Source organism: Rhinolophus sinicus, linkage group LG03 (assembly GCF_036562045.2).
Source record: "Rhinolophus sinicus isolate RSC01 linkage group LG03, ASM3656204v1, whole genome shotgun sequence".
Lineage (NCBI taxonomy): Eukaryota > Metazoa > Chordata > Mammalia > Chiroptera > Rhinolophidae > Rhinolophus > Rhinolophus sinicus.
Window position 1 is genome coordinate 172,452,239 of NC_133753.1, and position 17,752 is coordinate 172,469,990.

General features: G+C 38.9%; 1 protein-coding gene across 1 annotated transcript in view; it reads left to right on the forward strand.

The window, feature by feature from the left end:
• Positions 1-17,752, forward strand: part of MROH2B (maestro heat like repeat family member 2B) — a 62,656-nt gene that overhangs the window by 18,119 nt on the left and 26,785 nt on the right. The window contains exons 12-23 of the mRNA XM_074328967.1: positions 629-702; positions 2,245-2,367; positions 3,078-3,191; positions 4,037-4,193; positions 4,340-4,380; positions 4,889-5,030; positions 5,611-5,654; positions 7,559-7,666; positions 11,465-11,581; positions 14,173-14,280; positions 14,784-14,936; positions 17,313-17,339. Of these exons, the coding sequence (XP_074185068.1) occupies positions 629-702; positions 2,245-2,367; positions 3,078-3,191; positions 4,037-4,193; positions 4,340-4,380; positions 4,889-5,030; positions 5,611-5,654; positions 7,559-7,666; positions 11,465-11,581; positions 14,173-14,280; positions 14,784-14,936; positions 17,313-17,339 (1,208 nt within the window). The remainder of the gene's footprint in view (positions 1-628; positions 703-2,244; positions 2,368-3,077; positions 3,192-4,036; positions 4,194-4,339; positions 4,381-4,888; positions 5,031-5,610; positions 5,655-7,558; positions 7,667-11,464; positions 11,582-14,172; positions 14,281-14,783; positions 14,937-17,312; positions 17,340-17,752) is intronic.

The window sequence follows — 17,752 nt, forward strand, 5'->3', positions numbered from 1 at the left end:
ATCTAGTAAGCTGGATAAGTGGCCTAGTAAATAGGGGGTGGGTGAGAGGAATGCATACTATTCTAGAGATTGGTACATTTAGAAAAGAGCAGAATTTAATAAACTATGATACTTCATTAATTCCAAGAAGCACATATTTTCATGATAGTTAAATGAATCTTATAATTGATAGCATTTTTAATTATAATCAGCCACTATGGTTTTTCTTTTCTGATGCAATATGAAATAATAGTGCCTCATAAAATTGATGGTAGATTAATAAAATATGATAATTTCTTTTTGCATTGCATTATAATAACTTTTAAAATTCTGTTAGCACTGGGACTTACTGAAGAATCAAGTAAGAAATATTGAAGCAGAAATTTAAATCTGATGCATTGGGCATGACGTGTTGAATCCACTTTGGACCTTAACATTTTAAACAAGATGAAACCAATATAATAGGGAGCAAAAAAAGCAATCAACATCTTTAAAGAGTTGGAAAAGAAAAGGACAGGAGGGAATTGAACGACATAAAATGTTACAACTTTGCAGTTATGTATTTTAACTCTAATGGGTTTTCATCAGTACTAGAACATACTATACTCCTACAGAATCATGCCTCCCAATTCTTCTGTCTGTCTTTCAGAGCCCAATTTGAGGGATCACATCACTTCAATTGAAAGAATAGTCAAAGTCGTCATGGGTGACCTCAGTATAAAAGTAAGAGAATTAATGAGAACTTTTACTTGGTTGATGGTAGTTTTAGGAGTAAACAAAATAGTTTTGTCTGTTTAAGGATCTACTTCTCAAATTGCTTAATGACGAACTCGGTGAACAATTCTGTTTTTAAAAGAACTCCATCCTTCCCCAAAAGATAAACCAAATCAAGGTAAAGTTCTTAAAGTACATTCAGTTCAAGGGCTTCTCAGTAGAAAAAATATTTTTGCCCAGAGTATCACTATGCCATGCTCTTCAAATATAGGATTTAAAAATTAATTATTCATTATGAAGATAATATATCTTTCTCCAAAAAATAATAACCCCTGCATCTTGTTCTGAGCACAGACATCCAATTTTCCAACCCGGGAGCACCCAGAGCAAGTCTTGCCCATAATAGATATAGAACTGATGCAGGAACAAATTTTTTAAATTAGCAATGGTATTTTTTGTACAAAAGCCCTATTTTGTTTGGATCAAAGCCCTATACAGAAGCCAATGAAAACGAAATTCTTGTAAGAAGTTTTCATTGCCAGTGACTGTGTTAAAAAAACGAAAGCTATGCAATGAAAAACAACAAAGTGATTATACAGAAAAGTCTGATCCAGCAACTGGCCAAGCCAGGTGAAGAATTGCTAGAAGATTTTAGTGTAGAATAAAAGAACACAAAATCTCTAAGGAAGGCCAGATCCTCAGGCAAAAATAGAGAGATGTGTACCTCTTCTTCCTCACTCAGGGAAAGTACTGGGTGACCTTATGCTACTTGCCAATTGCCACCATGTAGCTCTGCCACCCTGTTCCAAGACATTCTGTTCTTCCTACCCTCCGTTAAAAGACCCATTCACTAAGGAATTGAATCTGAGCTTTCTATCTCCCAAGGAAGCAATCCAATAAACTAATTGAAGCCAAATTACTAAAAACTTGTAACACGGGTTCATAATCCTTGTTTCCAACCCCTAGGGCCAGATATATTTCAGAATTCACAATGTTTCAGATTTTAGAAAAACGTAACTGTGACAGTAGCCAACAATCAGATCCATTAATATACCTTCGAGAAAATGTATGGCTAGACTAAGTAAAGAATACAAATAGCTTTAAAACCGCTCAGTTTGGGTTTTGCCACCAATGAGCTGGCACCAAATTTAATAAACAAAATCCTAGTTTTCAGAGTTGTTTGGATTTTGAATTGGTAGGTAGGGATTGTGGAACTTTACCTCAGTGTGCTATCTTTTTTCATTGAAGATTTTAAAAGTGAAGCAGTGATTTAGCCCAAAGTTACCAATATTTCATAATATATAATTCTAGAGGATATATCCTGAGAGCTAGGGAGAAAGATTTTGGCCAAAGGTAGTTTTTCTAAGGACCTTTTAATCATAATCTATGGATTATTTCCTGTTCCATCTATTATAGTAACATCATTCAATATAAACTCTTTTTTTAAAAGATTCCCAATAATGATCTGTGATGGTTAAAAAAATAGGTGAAGCTAAATTTCCATTCTGCCCAACATAGTAAAATGTCGTAAATGCACTTTGCTTACTCTAGGTAAGGAATTCCACCCTCCTCCTCATCCAAACCATGTGTGAAAAATGCTACATTGAAGCCGGAGAAGGATGGCCACTGATTGATTATGTCTTCTCCCAGTTTGCAATGTCCAACAAGAACCTGGTATGAAGAGAGTGTGGTTTTGAGTGCTGAGTGGTAACAATGGCAGCTGACTCAACTGGGTTTTAAAAGAAATGGGTGGGGTTCGATTTAATAACGGATGTAAATGTTATATTTCAGTCTTACCACTTTTACTGATCAATTTTTGAACCTCTGGTGCCCTCAGTTCCTTTTCACTGATGTCACTTCTAACTTATAATACACACAATGTAGATTAAATCATAGTTTTCGCTAAGGAGGAGGAAACCTGGCCTCCCAGGCTTGGGGGTGATTTAGAGAGGGGAGGAGAAAGTAAATAGTTCAGAGAAAATAAGGGACACGAGGACCTGCAGCCCTAGAGTTGGCTCCCATTGGATGAATAGCCTGGAAAGCATCAGGGATCAAGTTTGTCACAACTGAAATCACAGTCCACTCCACTAGGAAGCAATGTCTTTGAAAATTTTTGCCCCAGAGAAAATGGCAAAGGCCTGAGGGAGAGAGAGAATATCTACAGTTCAAGGATCCTCAGAATTTTTGCTTTCCTGCTTCAGCCATCCCTCCAAGGAGCATTTTAAAACAAGGATTAGACGTTGAAAACCAAGATTATTGGGTTCCACGAGCCCCTTAAATTGACTACATTCTTCACCCCAGGGTCTGAGGACACACCCAAGTACAGTCAGAGGGGACCAACAGGAGGGATTATTAACAGGGTACCTGTTTCATCTTTCTTAAAGGAGAAACCAGTGAAGCCTAACTCCCATGACTATGAAAATGGAGAAAAATCTGTCCGAGAAACAAGTCTTGAGGTCTTAAAAACTCTGGACCCGCTGGTCATTGGAATGCCTCAGGTAAGGGGTTTTTTGTCACCACTTACAGTTACTTTGATCGCCTTCCTGAAGCTCTGCTTGTTTAGGAGTAAAGACACGAGTTTGTACGTTATGTGCCATCGACTATTGATGATCTGACTAGAGGAAATTTATTGTGATGCGCCGTGCCCAGCATATAGTAGCTTCTCAAAAATAGGTGTGAATTAATTAAATAATCTCTTACATCTGGATAGCAAATCACAGTTCATAAAGACCTTAATATATTATTTCTCTTCTTCTCCTAACATACCTAGATATATTGTTAAGTGGTGAAAGGCGATTCTGCCACAGTGAGTGCTAAAATCTCCCCATTCATCTGGGAAGGTGTTAAAAATATAATCTGACCCTCAAAGGGAGGAGCCTTGGAATCTCTATTATCCTTAAGCAAAACAACCTGAGAAAGGATTTAGTGGCCAGAAATACAAAGCACAACCAGCAGACAATCAAAGACCAATTTAATTTAAAGAAAGCAATTTAAATGGATCAGAGGCTTTATCTAGATGGGGTCAATTACTAAGTGGAGCCCAGGGATGCCAAGACTTCTTGCAGTGCCTAGAACACTTCCTCAGGATGAAGAATTGTCCTGCCCCAAATCCCAGCAACAACCCCATGGAGAAACACCGACCAATACTCACTACAACAAGCACCTGAAAATAAATGTGCTGTGCAGAGGTTTTATTTGATGATTTCTTTTGGATTTGGCCAGCAGAGCATAATAACAAGTGAGAAAAAATGTTCTGCATCAGAGGTAAACACACAGTGAGGACCGAGGAGAAATAATGGAAAAGAATAAGCAATCCTTGCAGCTTGCCCTATGTTTTCCACAGGTGCTGTGGCCAAGAATTTTGACTTTCGTGCTACCTGCTGAATACACGGGAACGCTGGAATACCTGTTTAATATCATCAGAATCCTGATTATGGCAGAAGAGAGAAAGAAAAAGAATGCCACAGAGTCAACAGCACTTGTCATCTCTACAGGAGCTGGTTTGTACATTCAAAAACAAAGCAAAACATTTTTCTTATGAGAGACTCATTTCCAGAAAGGCTACAGTGTTCTGATCATATGCCCAACCCCAATCTGAATTTTGCTCGCCCCCTCAGCAATAATGAAAATTGCTTTTTCTTTCTAGTGAAACTTCCTTCACCACAACAGCTACTGGCCAGACTTCTGGTGAGTGAGTTGCAAAAAAAACAGTGTGGGATAAATTTAAGCTAATATAGCTCATTCAGTTCTAAATAAACCAAAAGAAACACTGAAGGAATAATAAAAGTTCTGCTGTACTAATGACACTCATGAAAATGTATAATTGGCAAGATTATTTTCTCACTCTAAAATGCATGTTAAGCTTCATGATTTTAAAATAAGCATGGACGGAATTTGATCCATAAATACCATTCAAACAACTTCCACATGTATGATTAGGTTTCCCTCTCTCCTCTTTGCTCCATATGTGTCATTTACTCAAGCATTATTTCCCAATGCCCTTATTTAATTAATACATATTTCTAAGTGTCGGTACCTTTATTTTTGCTCTAGAATAAGTAAGAATAGACTGTGATGATTTGTTAAAAGATTAGCTAATGTAGGAATCAATGGAATCCAGGACAATAGGGAAAAGGAACATGTATGTGGCCTTTTAAATACTCCTAATCATAGCAATTTCTCTTCTATTCTTCAGGTAATATCTACGCTTGCGAGTTCAGGGAAATTATGTGGGGCTGGTGCAATAGGGCTTTTGAAGATATTGCCTGAGATAATTCACCCCAAATTGATAAACCTATGGAAAGCCCGCTTACCTGAACTCCTGCAGCCACTAGAAGGTACAAGGTAGTAGGATCAGGTCTTTATCCAAGGAGTCAAGAACACAAAGAAATGAGGCACCATTTCTCTGTTTAAAGTCATTATTGTTTATTATAGGCAATAAAAACAATGAACTTGGTATGCAAGGAAGACAGCTATACTTTTTTTCTTGATTCCGTATGTTCTATTTCTCTACCAAATACTTGTACGACAAGAGGCCCTGGTGGGTAACATCCTTAGCAGGATGTTTTACTTTGTGGAAACATGTTTTGCCCTGGTCTTTTTCTTGTATTTAGAGGAACTCTCTTTCAGTATTGTCTTAAAAAGTTATACTTAGCCATGTAAGAGTATTGAAATGTGATCATTTCAGAAGTTATTGTTAAAATTAGCAAAAAGCTTAGATTTTATCATGGACTGAAGACCCTCTGTCCACCTGACCATCACTTTAAAGTTGGCAACATAATAAATTTCATCTGAAATAATCATCCTGTGTAAGGACAAAAGTTGAAATAGAACACCAGTATCCACTGGTGACCAGGCAAGGGAAAAACTGAGTCTTGATTTTTTGGGGGCAGTTATTGCATTAATTTCTTTTTCTAGGAAAGAACACTACTATCACGCTATGGGAAACCATGCTGCTTCAGGTAAGGATAGCTTCCAGGTTAATTGTTGATGATGGGGTGTTGAAATCAGCTAAAGTTACCCATCTTAACTGAAAAGAACTGGATTCCAAACAGCAGTAAAGCACATTTCCTTTTCTTAGGAAAACGACTAGAATGTTAGAAGTGATCACTTAAGAAGTATGCTCTTTATTTTTTAAAGATTTTTATTAAAATATAGCTAACATACAACATTATATTAGTTTCAGGGGTACACCACAGTTATTCAAGTGTACCCACCTGGCACTATGCAGAGTTATTACCATATTACTGATTATATTCCCTATGCTACAGAAGTAATCACCATGAAAAATTATGCTCTTTAAATTACGGTAATTTGAGCAACAATCTTTAGTCTCCAATTTAAGTTTAAGACAGTTTTGAAGATTTTGGTTACTAATACTTTTCTCTGTGTGTTTCTTAAATCTTCTTCAATTTTCAGAAGTCTTTTCTCTCTTCGCTGTTGCATTCGTTTACCATTCATATAAAGACACGCAGAGTTACATAATTTCCAATTCTATGGTCTTAAATACAACTCCATTTCCTCCTCTATCTGCTTTTCCCTGTCTTTTCCCTGATTCCTAAAAGCCAAAGGGCCACATTGTAGCCCTTCTCCAGAAAAGAATTTCCTTCTTTCATCCAAAACCTTTTTGGACTTTCACAACTAAACAGTGCCCCAGGCAATGCCAAATCCCCAAAACAGTAATTTGCAGACAAGAATTGGACATTGGCTTTCTAGGGGGGGGGATTTTGATTTCAAGAGCCTACAGGTCAAGGAACCCATCAGGAGGGAGCTTTTAATCTAGCAGGGTTTCAGTTCATAAACCACCTACATAGGAATTCCCTATGACTTCTTTTAAAGTGTCATTTTTCAGTGACCTCTCCACAGCATCTCCACCTCCCATCATCACCCTTTCCCAAATCAGAATCTCTGGGAGTGGTGGAATGGTACCTGAGAACTGACATGTTTCAAAGACTCCCACGGGTTATCCCTGCTACCATTTTAAAATAACTGTTTTTCTTAGGAAGGAAGGTTCTTTCTCAGAAAGAAGCTTTGAGAACGGTTTCCCTCTTCCAATTTGAGTATGTTTCTAGCCTCCTTCTTCCAAAACCGTTCACATGTGCCCTCTTCCCTTAAATTTCCAAGGCTGTTTAATTTCTTCTCTTTAAAGGACCCACTCATTGAATGAGTTCTTAGTAAGAAAATGCATGCAAATATTTTCATTTGCTTTAATATTAAGTGTCCTTTTCTAAGCTTAAAATAGAGAAAATATAAGAGAAATAATAGATTTTAGAAATTGCAATAGAGTTTTGACCTCCAAAAAGATAAAAACACCTTTTTATGTATTGTTCAATGAAGAAGGACATGGGTCCAGATGATGGATTGTGGCTTTGGCTCAAAACAGTGGGTGAAACTAATAATATTTAGTTAGTAAAAAGTGTCTGTACATCTAATTGGTTCTTCAAGACATTTAATTCTTTATTCCAAAAATATCCCTTCTTTTAGTACATAATAAAACAAACATTGACAAATGGAGTTTTTCCCAATCTACTCACAACTTGAAAAACATTAACTTCAATTTGAGTCTCAGAATGGATTAGTTTCTATTTTAGGTCTTTAAGCAATTTTTATTTAAGAAGAAAAAGGAAGGCACTTGTATGGAGTTACTTCCACATTCTGTGTAACCTATTCTTAATGGAATTCAGAGCATAACAGAAGATGGCTTTTAAAGTAAATTAAAATGAAAAGTTCAAAAGTTTTTTAAATGGTAAAAGGAATAATCCCATTTAATACATATTTATACTTTTTGAAAAATATGTAACAAAAAAGTACCAAGAAAGCATATTAAGTAGTCACATTCATATTTAAATTCCACTTCCTACCACAGTTGCTCAAAGAAAGTTTATGGAAGATCAGTGATGTAGCCTGGACCATTCAACTGAGTCGGGATTTCAACCAGCAAATGGGCAGTTACAGCAACACCTCCATTGAGAAGGTTGGTTTTCAGCTAAGTGACCTTAGCGCTATCTCATGACCTAAAATGGCTGCTCAAATTCCAGCTTGTCTGCACTGCAATCAAAAGGAGGGAGGAATTGTTAGAAAGATGCTACCTTCTCTTCACCTCACATTTGACGAAAAGTTACTCACAGAGCCACAGCTGTCTGTGAGGAAAACTGAGAAGTATAGTGCCTTCAAGATAGATATATAACTGACTAAAATGTAGGGGTTCTGCTCTAGAAAAGGAAGAAAAATGAACATTGGAAGGCAAAAAACTAGCAGCCCCTGCCATAGCACTGGTTTAATGTCAGCTCATGTGTTGGTTTCCACACAGCCAGCTGTTCGAGGCAAACTACAAGAAAAAATATCTACTACAATTTAACAAAACACTTAGAGCTAAAAGAATGCTCAAAGGCCAGTTCTTTCATTGCTCTGTCTCCAACTGGCCTCTACCTAACATTGTAGCCATCCATTCCTAATGGGAATTGAATCCACTTTCTGCTACTTAGAACTTATGTAGCTTTAAGTAAATTACTTAATCTCTCTGGAGCCTCAGTATACTCACCAAGAAAATGGAAAAGTACCCACCTCTGAAGGTTGTAGTTTTGTGAGTGTTGAATGAGGTAAAGTATATAAAGCCCCCATATGAAGTGCCTGGCACAAGGCATAAACTCAATAAAAAGTAGATCAAGGTTGTCATTATGTCATTATGATTCCTAAATTTCTTTTCCTGGAAAAACATTTCCTAAGTCATCCATTCTAGTATTAAGTGTCTCTTCCCACAAATTATTTATTATTAACTTTCAATTCTCCTACGTAATATTCAAAATTTCCCTCACTGATTGACTTTCTAAGTTGGTACAGACTACTGATTCTCTAAATTGGTCTATCAAGCCTGCAGACGTACCCATCAGGAAGATTTGGTGAGCAATGCCTTATCTTCTTACACACAAACTAGCCTTGTGCATCTCATGTAATGCTATTCACCCAATAGCTTCCAGACTCACAAGATTAGTCCAGGATAATTGTCACATGGGTAGGCAGTGTAATTCAAGCAATGAGCTGCCTAGATGGCTCTCAACTGTTAAATTTAAGAAAGTAAGAGCAGATCAATTAGCTTTAGCTACATAACTACCTCTAGTGGATTAAAATAATCACCATCTATTTAGCTTACAACTTTGCAGGTTGTCAATTTGGGATGGGCTCAGCTAGGCAGTGGTCTGATCTCAACTAGTCTCACTGGCATATACTGGGGATTGGCCAGTCTGGGATGATCTTAACTAGGATGGCTAGTTTCTGTTCCTTGCGGTCTACAGTTCACCAGCAGGCTAGCCCAGGCTTGTTCTCATGGTTGTGGCAATGAAATATGCAAGGTCTCTTGAGGTCTAGGCTCAGAACAGGCACACTACTACTCTGCCACATTCTATTGGCCAAAGCAAGTCACATGACCAGTCCAGATTTGAAGAGTGTTGAAAGAGACTTTCTGATGGAAGTTCCTGAAAACTCCCATTGCAAAGAGGAATTGCGAAGAGGCATGGACAGAGGTGGAATGGAAAGGTTGTGGCTATTTTTGCAATCAACCATATTTTTTTTCCCCATTTCTGGGTTTCTGATTTCTGGTATTCCTTGCCAAGTCACAAAACAGGAAGGTACTACACACTGAATCTGACCAAATTTGGCAGAGAAGCACCAGGTCCTCAGTACTGGGAGGCACGGAGGCTAACTGCCTAACATACAAGTCATATTTTCCCCTTCATAACATCAATTTTTTCTGCAGCACAAGACTTCCAGATTCTTTCTTATCCTTCCTCCAAGGTAAAATTAAATAGACTCTAGCAGTTTGGACCCTAAGTAATATTTACTCCTGTGCTTTACACAGTATTTCTCATTATAATTCCATTATCATAGGGGCCTTTTGCCTAAGCAACCCGGAGTGCAGTGGGTGCTACCTCATCAGATTCTCACTATGACTGAGGCTACTCTCACTCTCGTAGCTGTTTCACCTGTTTTATCACTTTATGTCCCCCTCAGATCCCAAGTCAGACTGATCTGTACAATTTCTCCTGAATGTGCTAACTCCATGTATTACTATTAGTTTTTCCTTTTCTCCTGTGTTATAGATCTCTTCTAGTAATAAGCTGTAACTTAATAGCTATAATCCTTTGAGCCTACAGAGTCCTTGGGATGCAACTCCCACTGGCCAGTTTTCATTCTTATATGTGACAAGACGGACATTCTTAATAAGGAGATACCCATCTGACACTTTATAGCTGTAAATGATTCTAACCCTACAAAACAAATCAAGTCTTCATGACCTAATTTTTCTAGCCATATGAGTACCTCCTCTTGTGAATTTTTTCCTTGTATCTTAACTCCATGAGAATATAGATATGTCGATTTATATGTACCCACGTACACACACATACACACACACACACACACACACACACATACATATTTATATTCAGGCATGTGCTGTAATGTTCAAACAAGCCACTGCTGGGCTGCCCCACTCTCCCAGCCCTAGTTCTAATGTTTGTATGGCTTTAAAAAAACAAAGGAACAGGAAGCCATGTCTGTCCTTTTCTCCATCATGACACTGCAGAAGTATCGAGGATAGGACTAGCATAATGAAGCCAACATTCTCACCAACTGTAAAGGATATGGAAGCCACAGAATGATTCCCCCATGCTCCCTCACCAATGTTCCTCCATTTAAGAGCTTTCCTTTCCCAATTCACTAAGAGTTTCTTACAGCCACAATGTGGGTGGAAAACTTCCTACATGACTTTTCTCCTTCACCCTTGACACCATTCTGACAGCATTTCTGGACAACTCACCTTACTCCTGAGATAATAGCAGAGCTGACAAAATATTGCTTTCCAAACTATTATAGGTTAAATCTCCTAAACTATAAAGTAAGTTAATATACTTTGAAAATTGAGAATATCTGATGACACCATCTTCAAATAACCCTATTTTCATTGAACATGTTGTCATGCGGGAGACCCTGCTCATTGCGCCATTTGTCTTGCAGGAGACCCTGCTCGCTGCGCCATTTTTCAGGCGGGGCGGCCTGCGGGGTCTCTGCTCCCGCTCCCCACACAAGAACACAGGATATGGTGAGGCCAAAAAGGAACACCCACGGAGCCATAGGTAGGGGAGTCATACCACTATGGTCTCACTGGAGGCTGGGCCCACTGGACGCACGACCTGCTGTCCGCTCCTCCGCCAACCGACCGACGACTCTCCTCCGTAGCCGCAGCAGTTATACCAGCAGCCAATCGGCTAACCGGCCACAGCCGACGGCCAATCAGCCACAGCCGACGGCCATCCACCACCCGAGCCAGCACCTTTCCACGTGAGGCCGAGAGCCTGTAAACTACTTTCTGGGGCTCTGTCCCCACACATGCTTATTCAATAAGCATTTATTGAGCATTTATTAGCTGCCAGGGACTGTACACTGAAAGCAATCAATCGGTAAGACCATCTGTTACCAAGAACTAAAATTCTGAGCACAGAGACAAAGAAAAAAATTAAAGATTACCCTAGGGAGTGAAAGGTTGGAATGACAGTGCACAAGGCACAGAGGAGTGCAGAAAAAGAGCATAGGCAGAGGACAGCCTGGTGCGGGAGGAACACTCTCAAGCAGAGGTAACACTTGAAGTGCAAGGTTACTAAGCCATCATTTAGTCACACAAGTTTCTTTCCTTCGAAAACTGTTTTCACTCTGTCCACTTTTCATCAGTCCTGCTTTTCAACCTTTAACATTCTGTTGCTTGTCCTTTGTTTTCCAGAAATTCCTTTGGAAAGCATTGGGAACCACCTTAGCATGTTGCCAAGACACAAACTTTGTAAGCTCACAAATTAAGGAATTTCTGACGGCTCCCAGCCAACTGGGGGATCAACGACAGGTGGGACCCCTTTCTCTCAATTTCCTCTTAAGATGATGATAATTAATTCCATCTAGAGAACCTGTGGCAGACTGATGATAATGTCTTACTTATCCACAATTATCTGTGAACACATTCAGAATAGTCCAACAGAATTTTTCAGAAAAAATGAGGTTCCCCTGTTTAAATATCAATGCTTCTTTATTTAACCAGGTTTATGAAAATATTGAAAAATGAATTTTAATCATTCTTACTTAACAAGAGTATCTTTAATATATGTTGACATGGGCTTTATATTAATAACTTAAATATGATCGCAAACATCAAAATCATTGAGTTTACAAGCTGAAAGCAACTTTGTATACCATTGGTTTTCAACCTAGAGAGAATGTGAGTATAATCTGGAGAGCTTTTGCAAAGCACTTTTACCTGTTTCATACCCTAGCCTAGGCTGGAGCGCATATATGAATGTGGAGGAAGGAAAGGATATATACTGGAGAGAGAGAGAGAGAGAGAGAGAGAGAGAGAGAGAGAGAGAGAGAGAGAGAGAGAGAGAGAGAGAAAGAGAGAGAACTTCCCCACCTAGTACATCTAGTATAAAATAAATTATGGGGTTGTGTTATATACTCTCCTCAGAAATTCTGAGGTGTTTAGGGTGCTTTGTCCCATATTAAATGGCCAGATAACCATAAGACTTACTGAACTTTTAAAACTGCTTTTTTTTCCTTTTTGCTATTCTTTTATTCTTGTCATATATTCAGTTATCATATACTGCTCTTGGTATTATTTCTAACACCATTTTCCCTATCTTAGTTGTCCTTTTAGTTCTGCTTTGTCTAGAAAACAAAGTAAGTTTATTTTAGATATAAGCATACCATAAGGCTCTCATTCAAAGCCTGAGGATTTTGCAAACTGTAAAAGATAAATTTTGTGACATCTATTTGAACTTCTCAGATTCCTTTGTCTTACTTCAAGTTGTTGAGTGTGTTCCACACACTCGAGTCACTTAGTAACTGACCTCTGGGTACGTAAAGTATTGATACATAACTTTCTTAATCCTATGAGCCTGTTGACTTTCCATCTCCTAAGCATGACTCTTTCACCCACATAACACCAAAACTTGGATTCTGGTGTCAGATCAACTGGATTAAAATCTTGGCTCCATAGTATACTATCTATGAAATTCCTCAGTTTCTCCAAAGTAAAATACGGGAAAACAGAACTCTTCTCAAAGCTCCTGTTCATGGAGAGGGCTTGCTGAGCAGTTTCAGGACAGAGAAGATTTGAGACCATTGCTACTGTGAGAAACTGGAGAGAGAAGTTGGACTAAGGAAAGGTAGTAGAGCATTTGTGTAGACTTAAGGGTCCAAGTGAGGTTGCAATCATCTTCCACTGCCACCGATTGCCTCTGTGGTGTTACTTTTTTTCAGCAGCATCCAGCAGACTGGGTGTAGGTACAGATGGTAGGTAAGTTGGAGAGTCAGATTTACCCAGTGCTTGGGTTTTGCCAGACTTAAATGACAGAAGGACAATGGGACATAGGAAAGCTAGGGAAGGAGACAAGTTAGGAAGATGGGCTGGGAGCGGAGAAGAAACACAGAGAGCATTATGGTGTGAAAGCACAAAGAGGATAAAAGACACGGAGAAGTATACATTAGGCCATGACCAAGGAACACAACAATGTCAAGCTACAAGCCTTTGAGGGATTTTTCTTAGCATTTCTGGTGATAGAGGGTGTGGCCTGGTATCTGAGGACTAAGAACCGTGCTGATTGAGACCTTGGTGACAATGGCTAGTCCCTGGGTTCTCATGGTGGCTCTAGCAGGGTTATGCAACCAAACAAAATATAACAAGATTCGTGAGCAAATTACCATGAAGGGACTGCAGTGAAATCAGCCTGGGGCAAGAGACGTGGGGAGGGGAGAATGGGTAGCATAACCTTAGAGTGTGGAACACGAGCCACCAGCTTTCAAAAATTCAACCCCTTAAGATATAATAAAGTTTCAGGGTGCTCTTTTAAAAATGTCAGTCAACTCAAGCTCAACACACCCATCAATCTAAGATTAAAAATCCAAAATCTTGAGTATGAACTGAAAAGTTCTACTTGAACCAGCCTAGACCTCCCCTCTACCTCCTCTTGCATTGCTCTCCTCCTTCATCATTAACTCGGCCTTCCTCAGTGGACCACAAAGCCTTTGCACTTAACTTCTCTCTGTTTGGAACTCTCCTTCCCAGGTAGTCCAACAGCTCAGTCCCTCACTTATTTTAGGGGTCTGTTTGATGTCATCCTGTTAATGTGGCCTTCTCTGGCCATCCTATTTAAATTGCAAATTCCCCCCGCAATCTGGAGCAGTTATGCTCTCTTCTTGTTCTTCTTATCTCCATAACACTTATCACCATCAAAATATTAATATTTTTACTGAATTTATGTGTTTATTTAATGTCACTTCTCCTGGTTATATGCTCCACAGGGATGGGGAGTTTGGTGTGTTCTGTTTACTATTGTATCCCCAGCACTCAGAAGAGTGCCTGACACATAACAGGTGCTCAATAAATATTTGTTGAATAAGTGAATGATTAAACTCAAAATCTCATATCTTTTCTGATTTTAGGGAATAACATCTATTTTAGGATACTGTGCTGAGGACCACTTGAATATTGTTTTAAAAGTTCTTAAAACATTCCAAGATCGGGAAAAGTTTTTCATGAATCGCTGTAAGGTAAAAAAAAAAAAAGAAGAAGCACTTCACCTCCAAAGCCTTTGGTCATTGTAAGGGCAAATGACAATGATTCCTTCAATGAGTACCGTTTCTCTGTGCTATACTTAGTTCTGTCCCCAGGCCTTTCTTCCAAGTCAGAACTGTGTGAGCCCAGGCCCTGTAGAACGACCAGCTAGCTAACAAGGCTACTCCATCTTCTGTCACTAATGCTGATCTAAAGTGTTCCAAGAGCTCTTTGTGCGCCTGGGTTTGTCCCTCTGCCAGGTTTTCAGGCCTTGTATATAATTTTCGTTGTATACACTTCCCCTGAAGGAGAGGGATTTAGTTAGTAAGTAAAAATTAACACAAGTGTTCTCACAGGTACCTCTGTTAAGTCCTGATAGATCCACAACACAGTCCTGGGTGTTTAAATTTGGACAAACAACAGTACCAGTTATAGACTAATTTTAATCATCCCAGTCTCATTTCTTAACCCCTTCAGTCATATTTTTCATTGCCTTCAGGGTCTTTTTTCTGGGAAAAAGAGCCTGAGCAAGACTGACATCATCGTAATCTACGGAGCCGTGGCCCTCCATGCTCCTAAGGACCAACTCCTCGCCAGGCTTGATCAAGACATCGTATCCCAAGTCCTGTTTCTTTATGGCCAATGCTCTCAGGTAACGGCCACGACACAGCTGCCTCCATTTGCAGGCTAGGGTCCTCATACGTTGGAGGAGCTCAGTCCTTGGGAATCTTTATGTTCAAAGGACATGGGCCAAGGCAAGATAGGATCTCATATTTTTTAAAAATGAGAACATGTGGGAACAGAAAAATGTATTATGAATCAGGGTCAGGACACTTATTTCTTGCTGAAGGCCATGGGCAGTTCAGATCTTGCCACATCCATGATGTCTTCCCAGATCAATTGAACTCACAGTGGTCTCACCCTCATTTGAACTTCAAATAATTACTACCGTTCTACTTTAGGGTAGCTGGCTTATTAGTTCCTTACAATACTCTCTGAAGTGTTACTAATGATAGTTGCCTAATCTTCTGCAGGGTAACGTTGATAAACCATGTATAACAGTGCCTCACAAATAATAGGAGCCATATGTGTATTTTTTTCAAATGCAGTTGACATTCAATATTATATTAGTTTCAGGTGTACAGTACAGTTTTTAGACATTTATATAATTTATGAAGTGATCTCCCTGATAAGTGTAGTACCCACCTGGCACCACGCAGTTAGGTAAAGTACTTTAAAGTGAATAAAATACGTCATTCATCAATCTAATCAATCTACTTCATGTTGTACTATTTTCCCCCTCCACATTCACCCCAGCCACCCTGACTGACCATCCTCGACGCTCCTCAAACATGCCAAGAATGTTCCACCTCAGAGACACCAAACTGAGTTAGAATTCATCCGACCATTTCTAACCCCCATAGCCCTTTTTGTATCTTTAATAAAGTGCTTTATACATACTGTCAGTTCAGCCATCTTGCTGACGAGTACCAGGTTAGCCACCTAAGAATTACCTAGGGATCAAATTTAAAACATAGCTCCCCAGAGCCATTTTCCAGAGAGGTTGATTCTGTAGGTGTGGGTTGAAAAACACATCTGTATTTTTTTGAAGGTTTATGAATGATTGTCATCCACAGCTTTCATTGACTATGTGCACATCTTCTCCTAGTAGATTGTCGGCACCTTGATATTAGGGATTGTACTTTATGCTCCTTTATCTCCTCTTCCATACTCTTCTATAAACCAACTACCTGTTTGATAAACCTGTGCTCTTGACATTTATTCATATGTGTATGTGAGGAGAATGGAATCTCAGATTGCTCATGATAGCATAGAATCAAGTAGCATATGCTAGTGGAAGAATATAGGGCAGTGATCCTCACACCTCAGTTTCATGAGCATTACCTGGAAAGCCTGCTAAAAATAGAAATCCCTTAATGAATCATCAGTCTTCAGGGAGGGATCACTGAATCTGTATTTTTAAAATGCTCCTCAAAAGATGATTTTGACAGACCCAAAATTTGATATGCAATGACTAGAACAGAAAACATAGTCCATCCTTGAGGAAAATTATGATAAAAATAAAAAGAAAGGGAAATAAAGATGTTTTAGATAATGATGACGGTACACTTTCAAGGTACAACAATTCTGCTATAATGCAATACATGCGCAAAATTGTACAAGAAAAACCACAGGGATTATGGGAGAAATGGATTAAGGAGCACAACATTAAAAAACAAACAAACCATCCATGACACATTTTTAAAAATCAGGAATCTAATTTTTTTAAAAAGCAGCTAAGAAATATATAAATACTACAAAAAATTATGGCACTTTTCCTTGAAAAACACCCACCGTCAACTTTGAAAGTTTTGAAATATTATGAAATAGTGGCAAAGGAGGGGTATCTGAAATTTGAAGGACAGTTATGATGCCAGATTTGGATGGGGAGCAGCTCGTAACACAGCAAACTGAGGCAGCTAGCAGATGTTTGAGGTGTGTGTGTGTGCGCGTGCGTACGTGCGTGTATTTCTACGCAGCTCGGTTTAACTGGTGCACTCTTGTGCTCTCACGGATGAAACTGCGCATGAGCAAACACAAATCTCAGAATATGCTACAATTATTGCCTCATATATTGATTTCATTAGAAGAAATTTTCACTTTCAGCAAAAGCATTATAGCAGAACTGTATTTCAGTTCCAAAGTGAGCTGCTCTATTAACTTTCATTTTAGAACCCTTTACTGCTCGGGTAGAGCCTCTTTAAATTGATTGTGAAATCTGAAAACCCAAAAGCCTGATATCTTGATGCAGCCTTCTGTAGCTTAGTCATGACTCATTTGAAGGAAAGAATCTGCCAATGTCCATGGTCTCACTTTGAAAATAGGGAGGAAGAGATCAGCCCCCGCCCTTTGTCAAGACTAAACGTCCTGCTTCACTGTTGAACTTAAGCTTGATGGTGGGTTTTTTGTTGGGGTGAGGGAACTCTAACTGCTTCTCTAGTATCTGTTTTTGCCTTTAAATTTTCAGATTCTGGGCATGTCTGTGGTGAACAAGGTATGTGATACTTTTGAATACATATATTTGAACGTAAGTCATGCTCCTTTGAAGTGCAGTAAGCATAGGTATCCTCTTGATTTGATTCCAGAGGAAAGGATCGTAATGTAGAGGGTGCCAAAAAAAAAAAAAAAAAAATGCATACACATTTTAAGAAAAGAAAACTGTACTAAAATTATAATACTCAAAATATACCAACAACAAAAGATGAACACAAGTCATGTTTGACTTCTGCAATTACAAGAGGTGCTCAAAGCGGTTGCCATCAGCATCCAGACACTTCTGATTATGGCAAACTACTGCTTGAGCAACGTTGATCAAACTGTCCACTTATACACACTTTTTGGCACCCCCAGTATAACTAATTAATCCAATTCTGAAGCCAGGATCCTGGAGCCTAATCTAGGACAGAA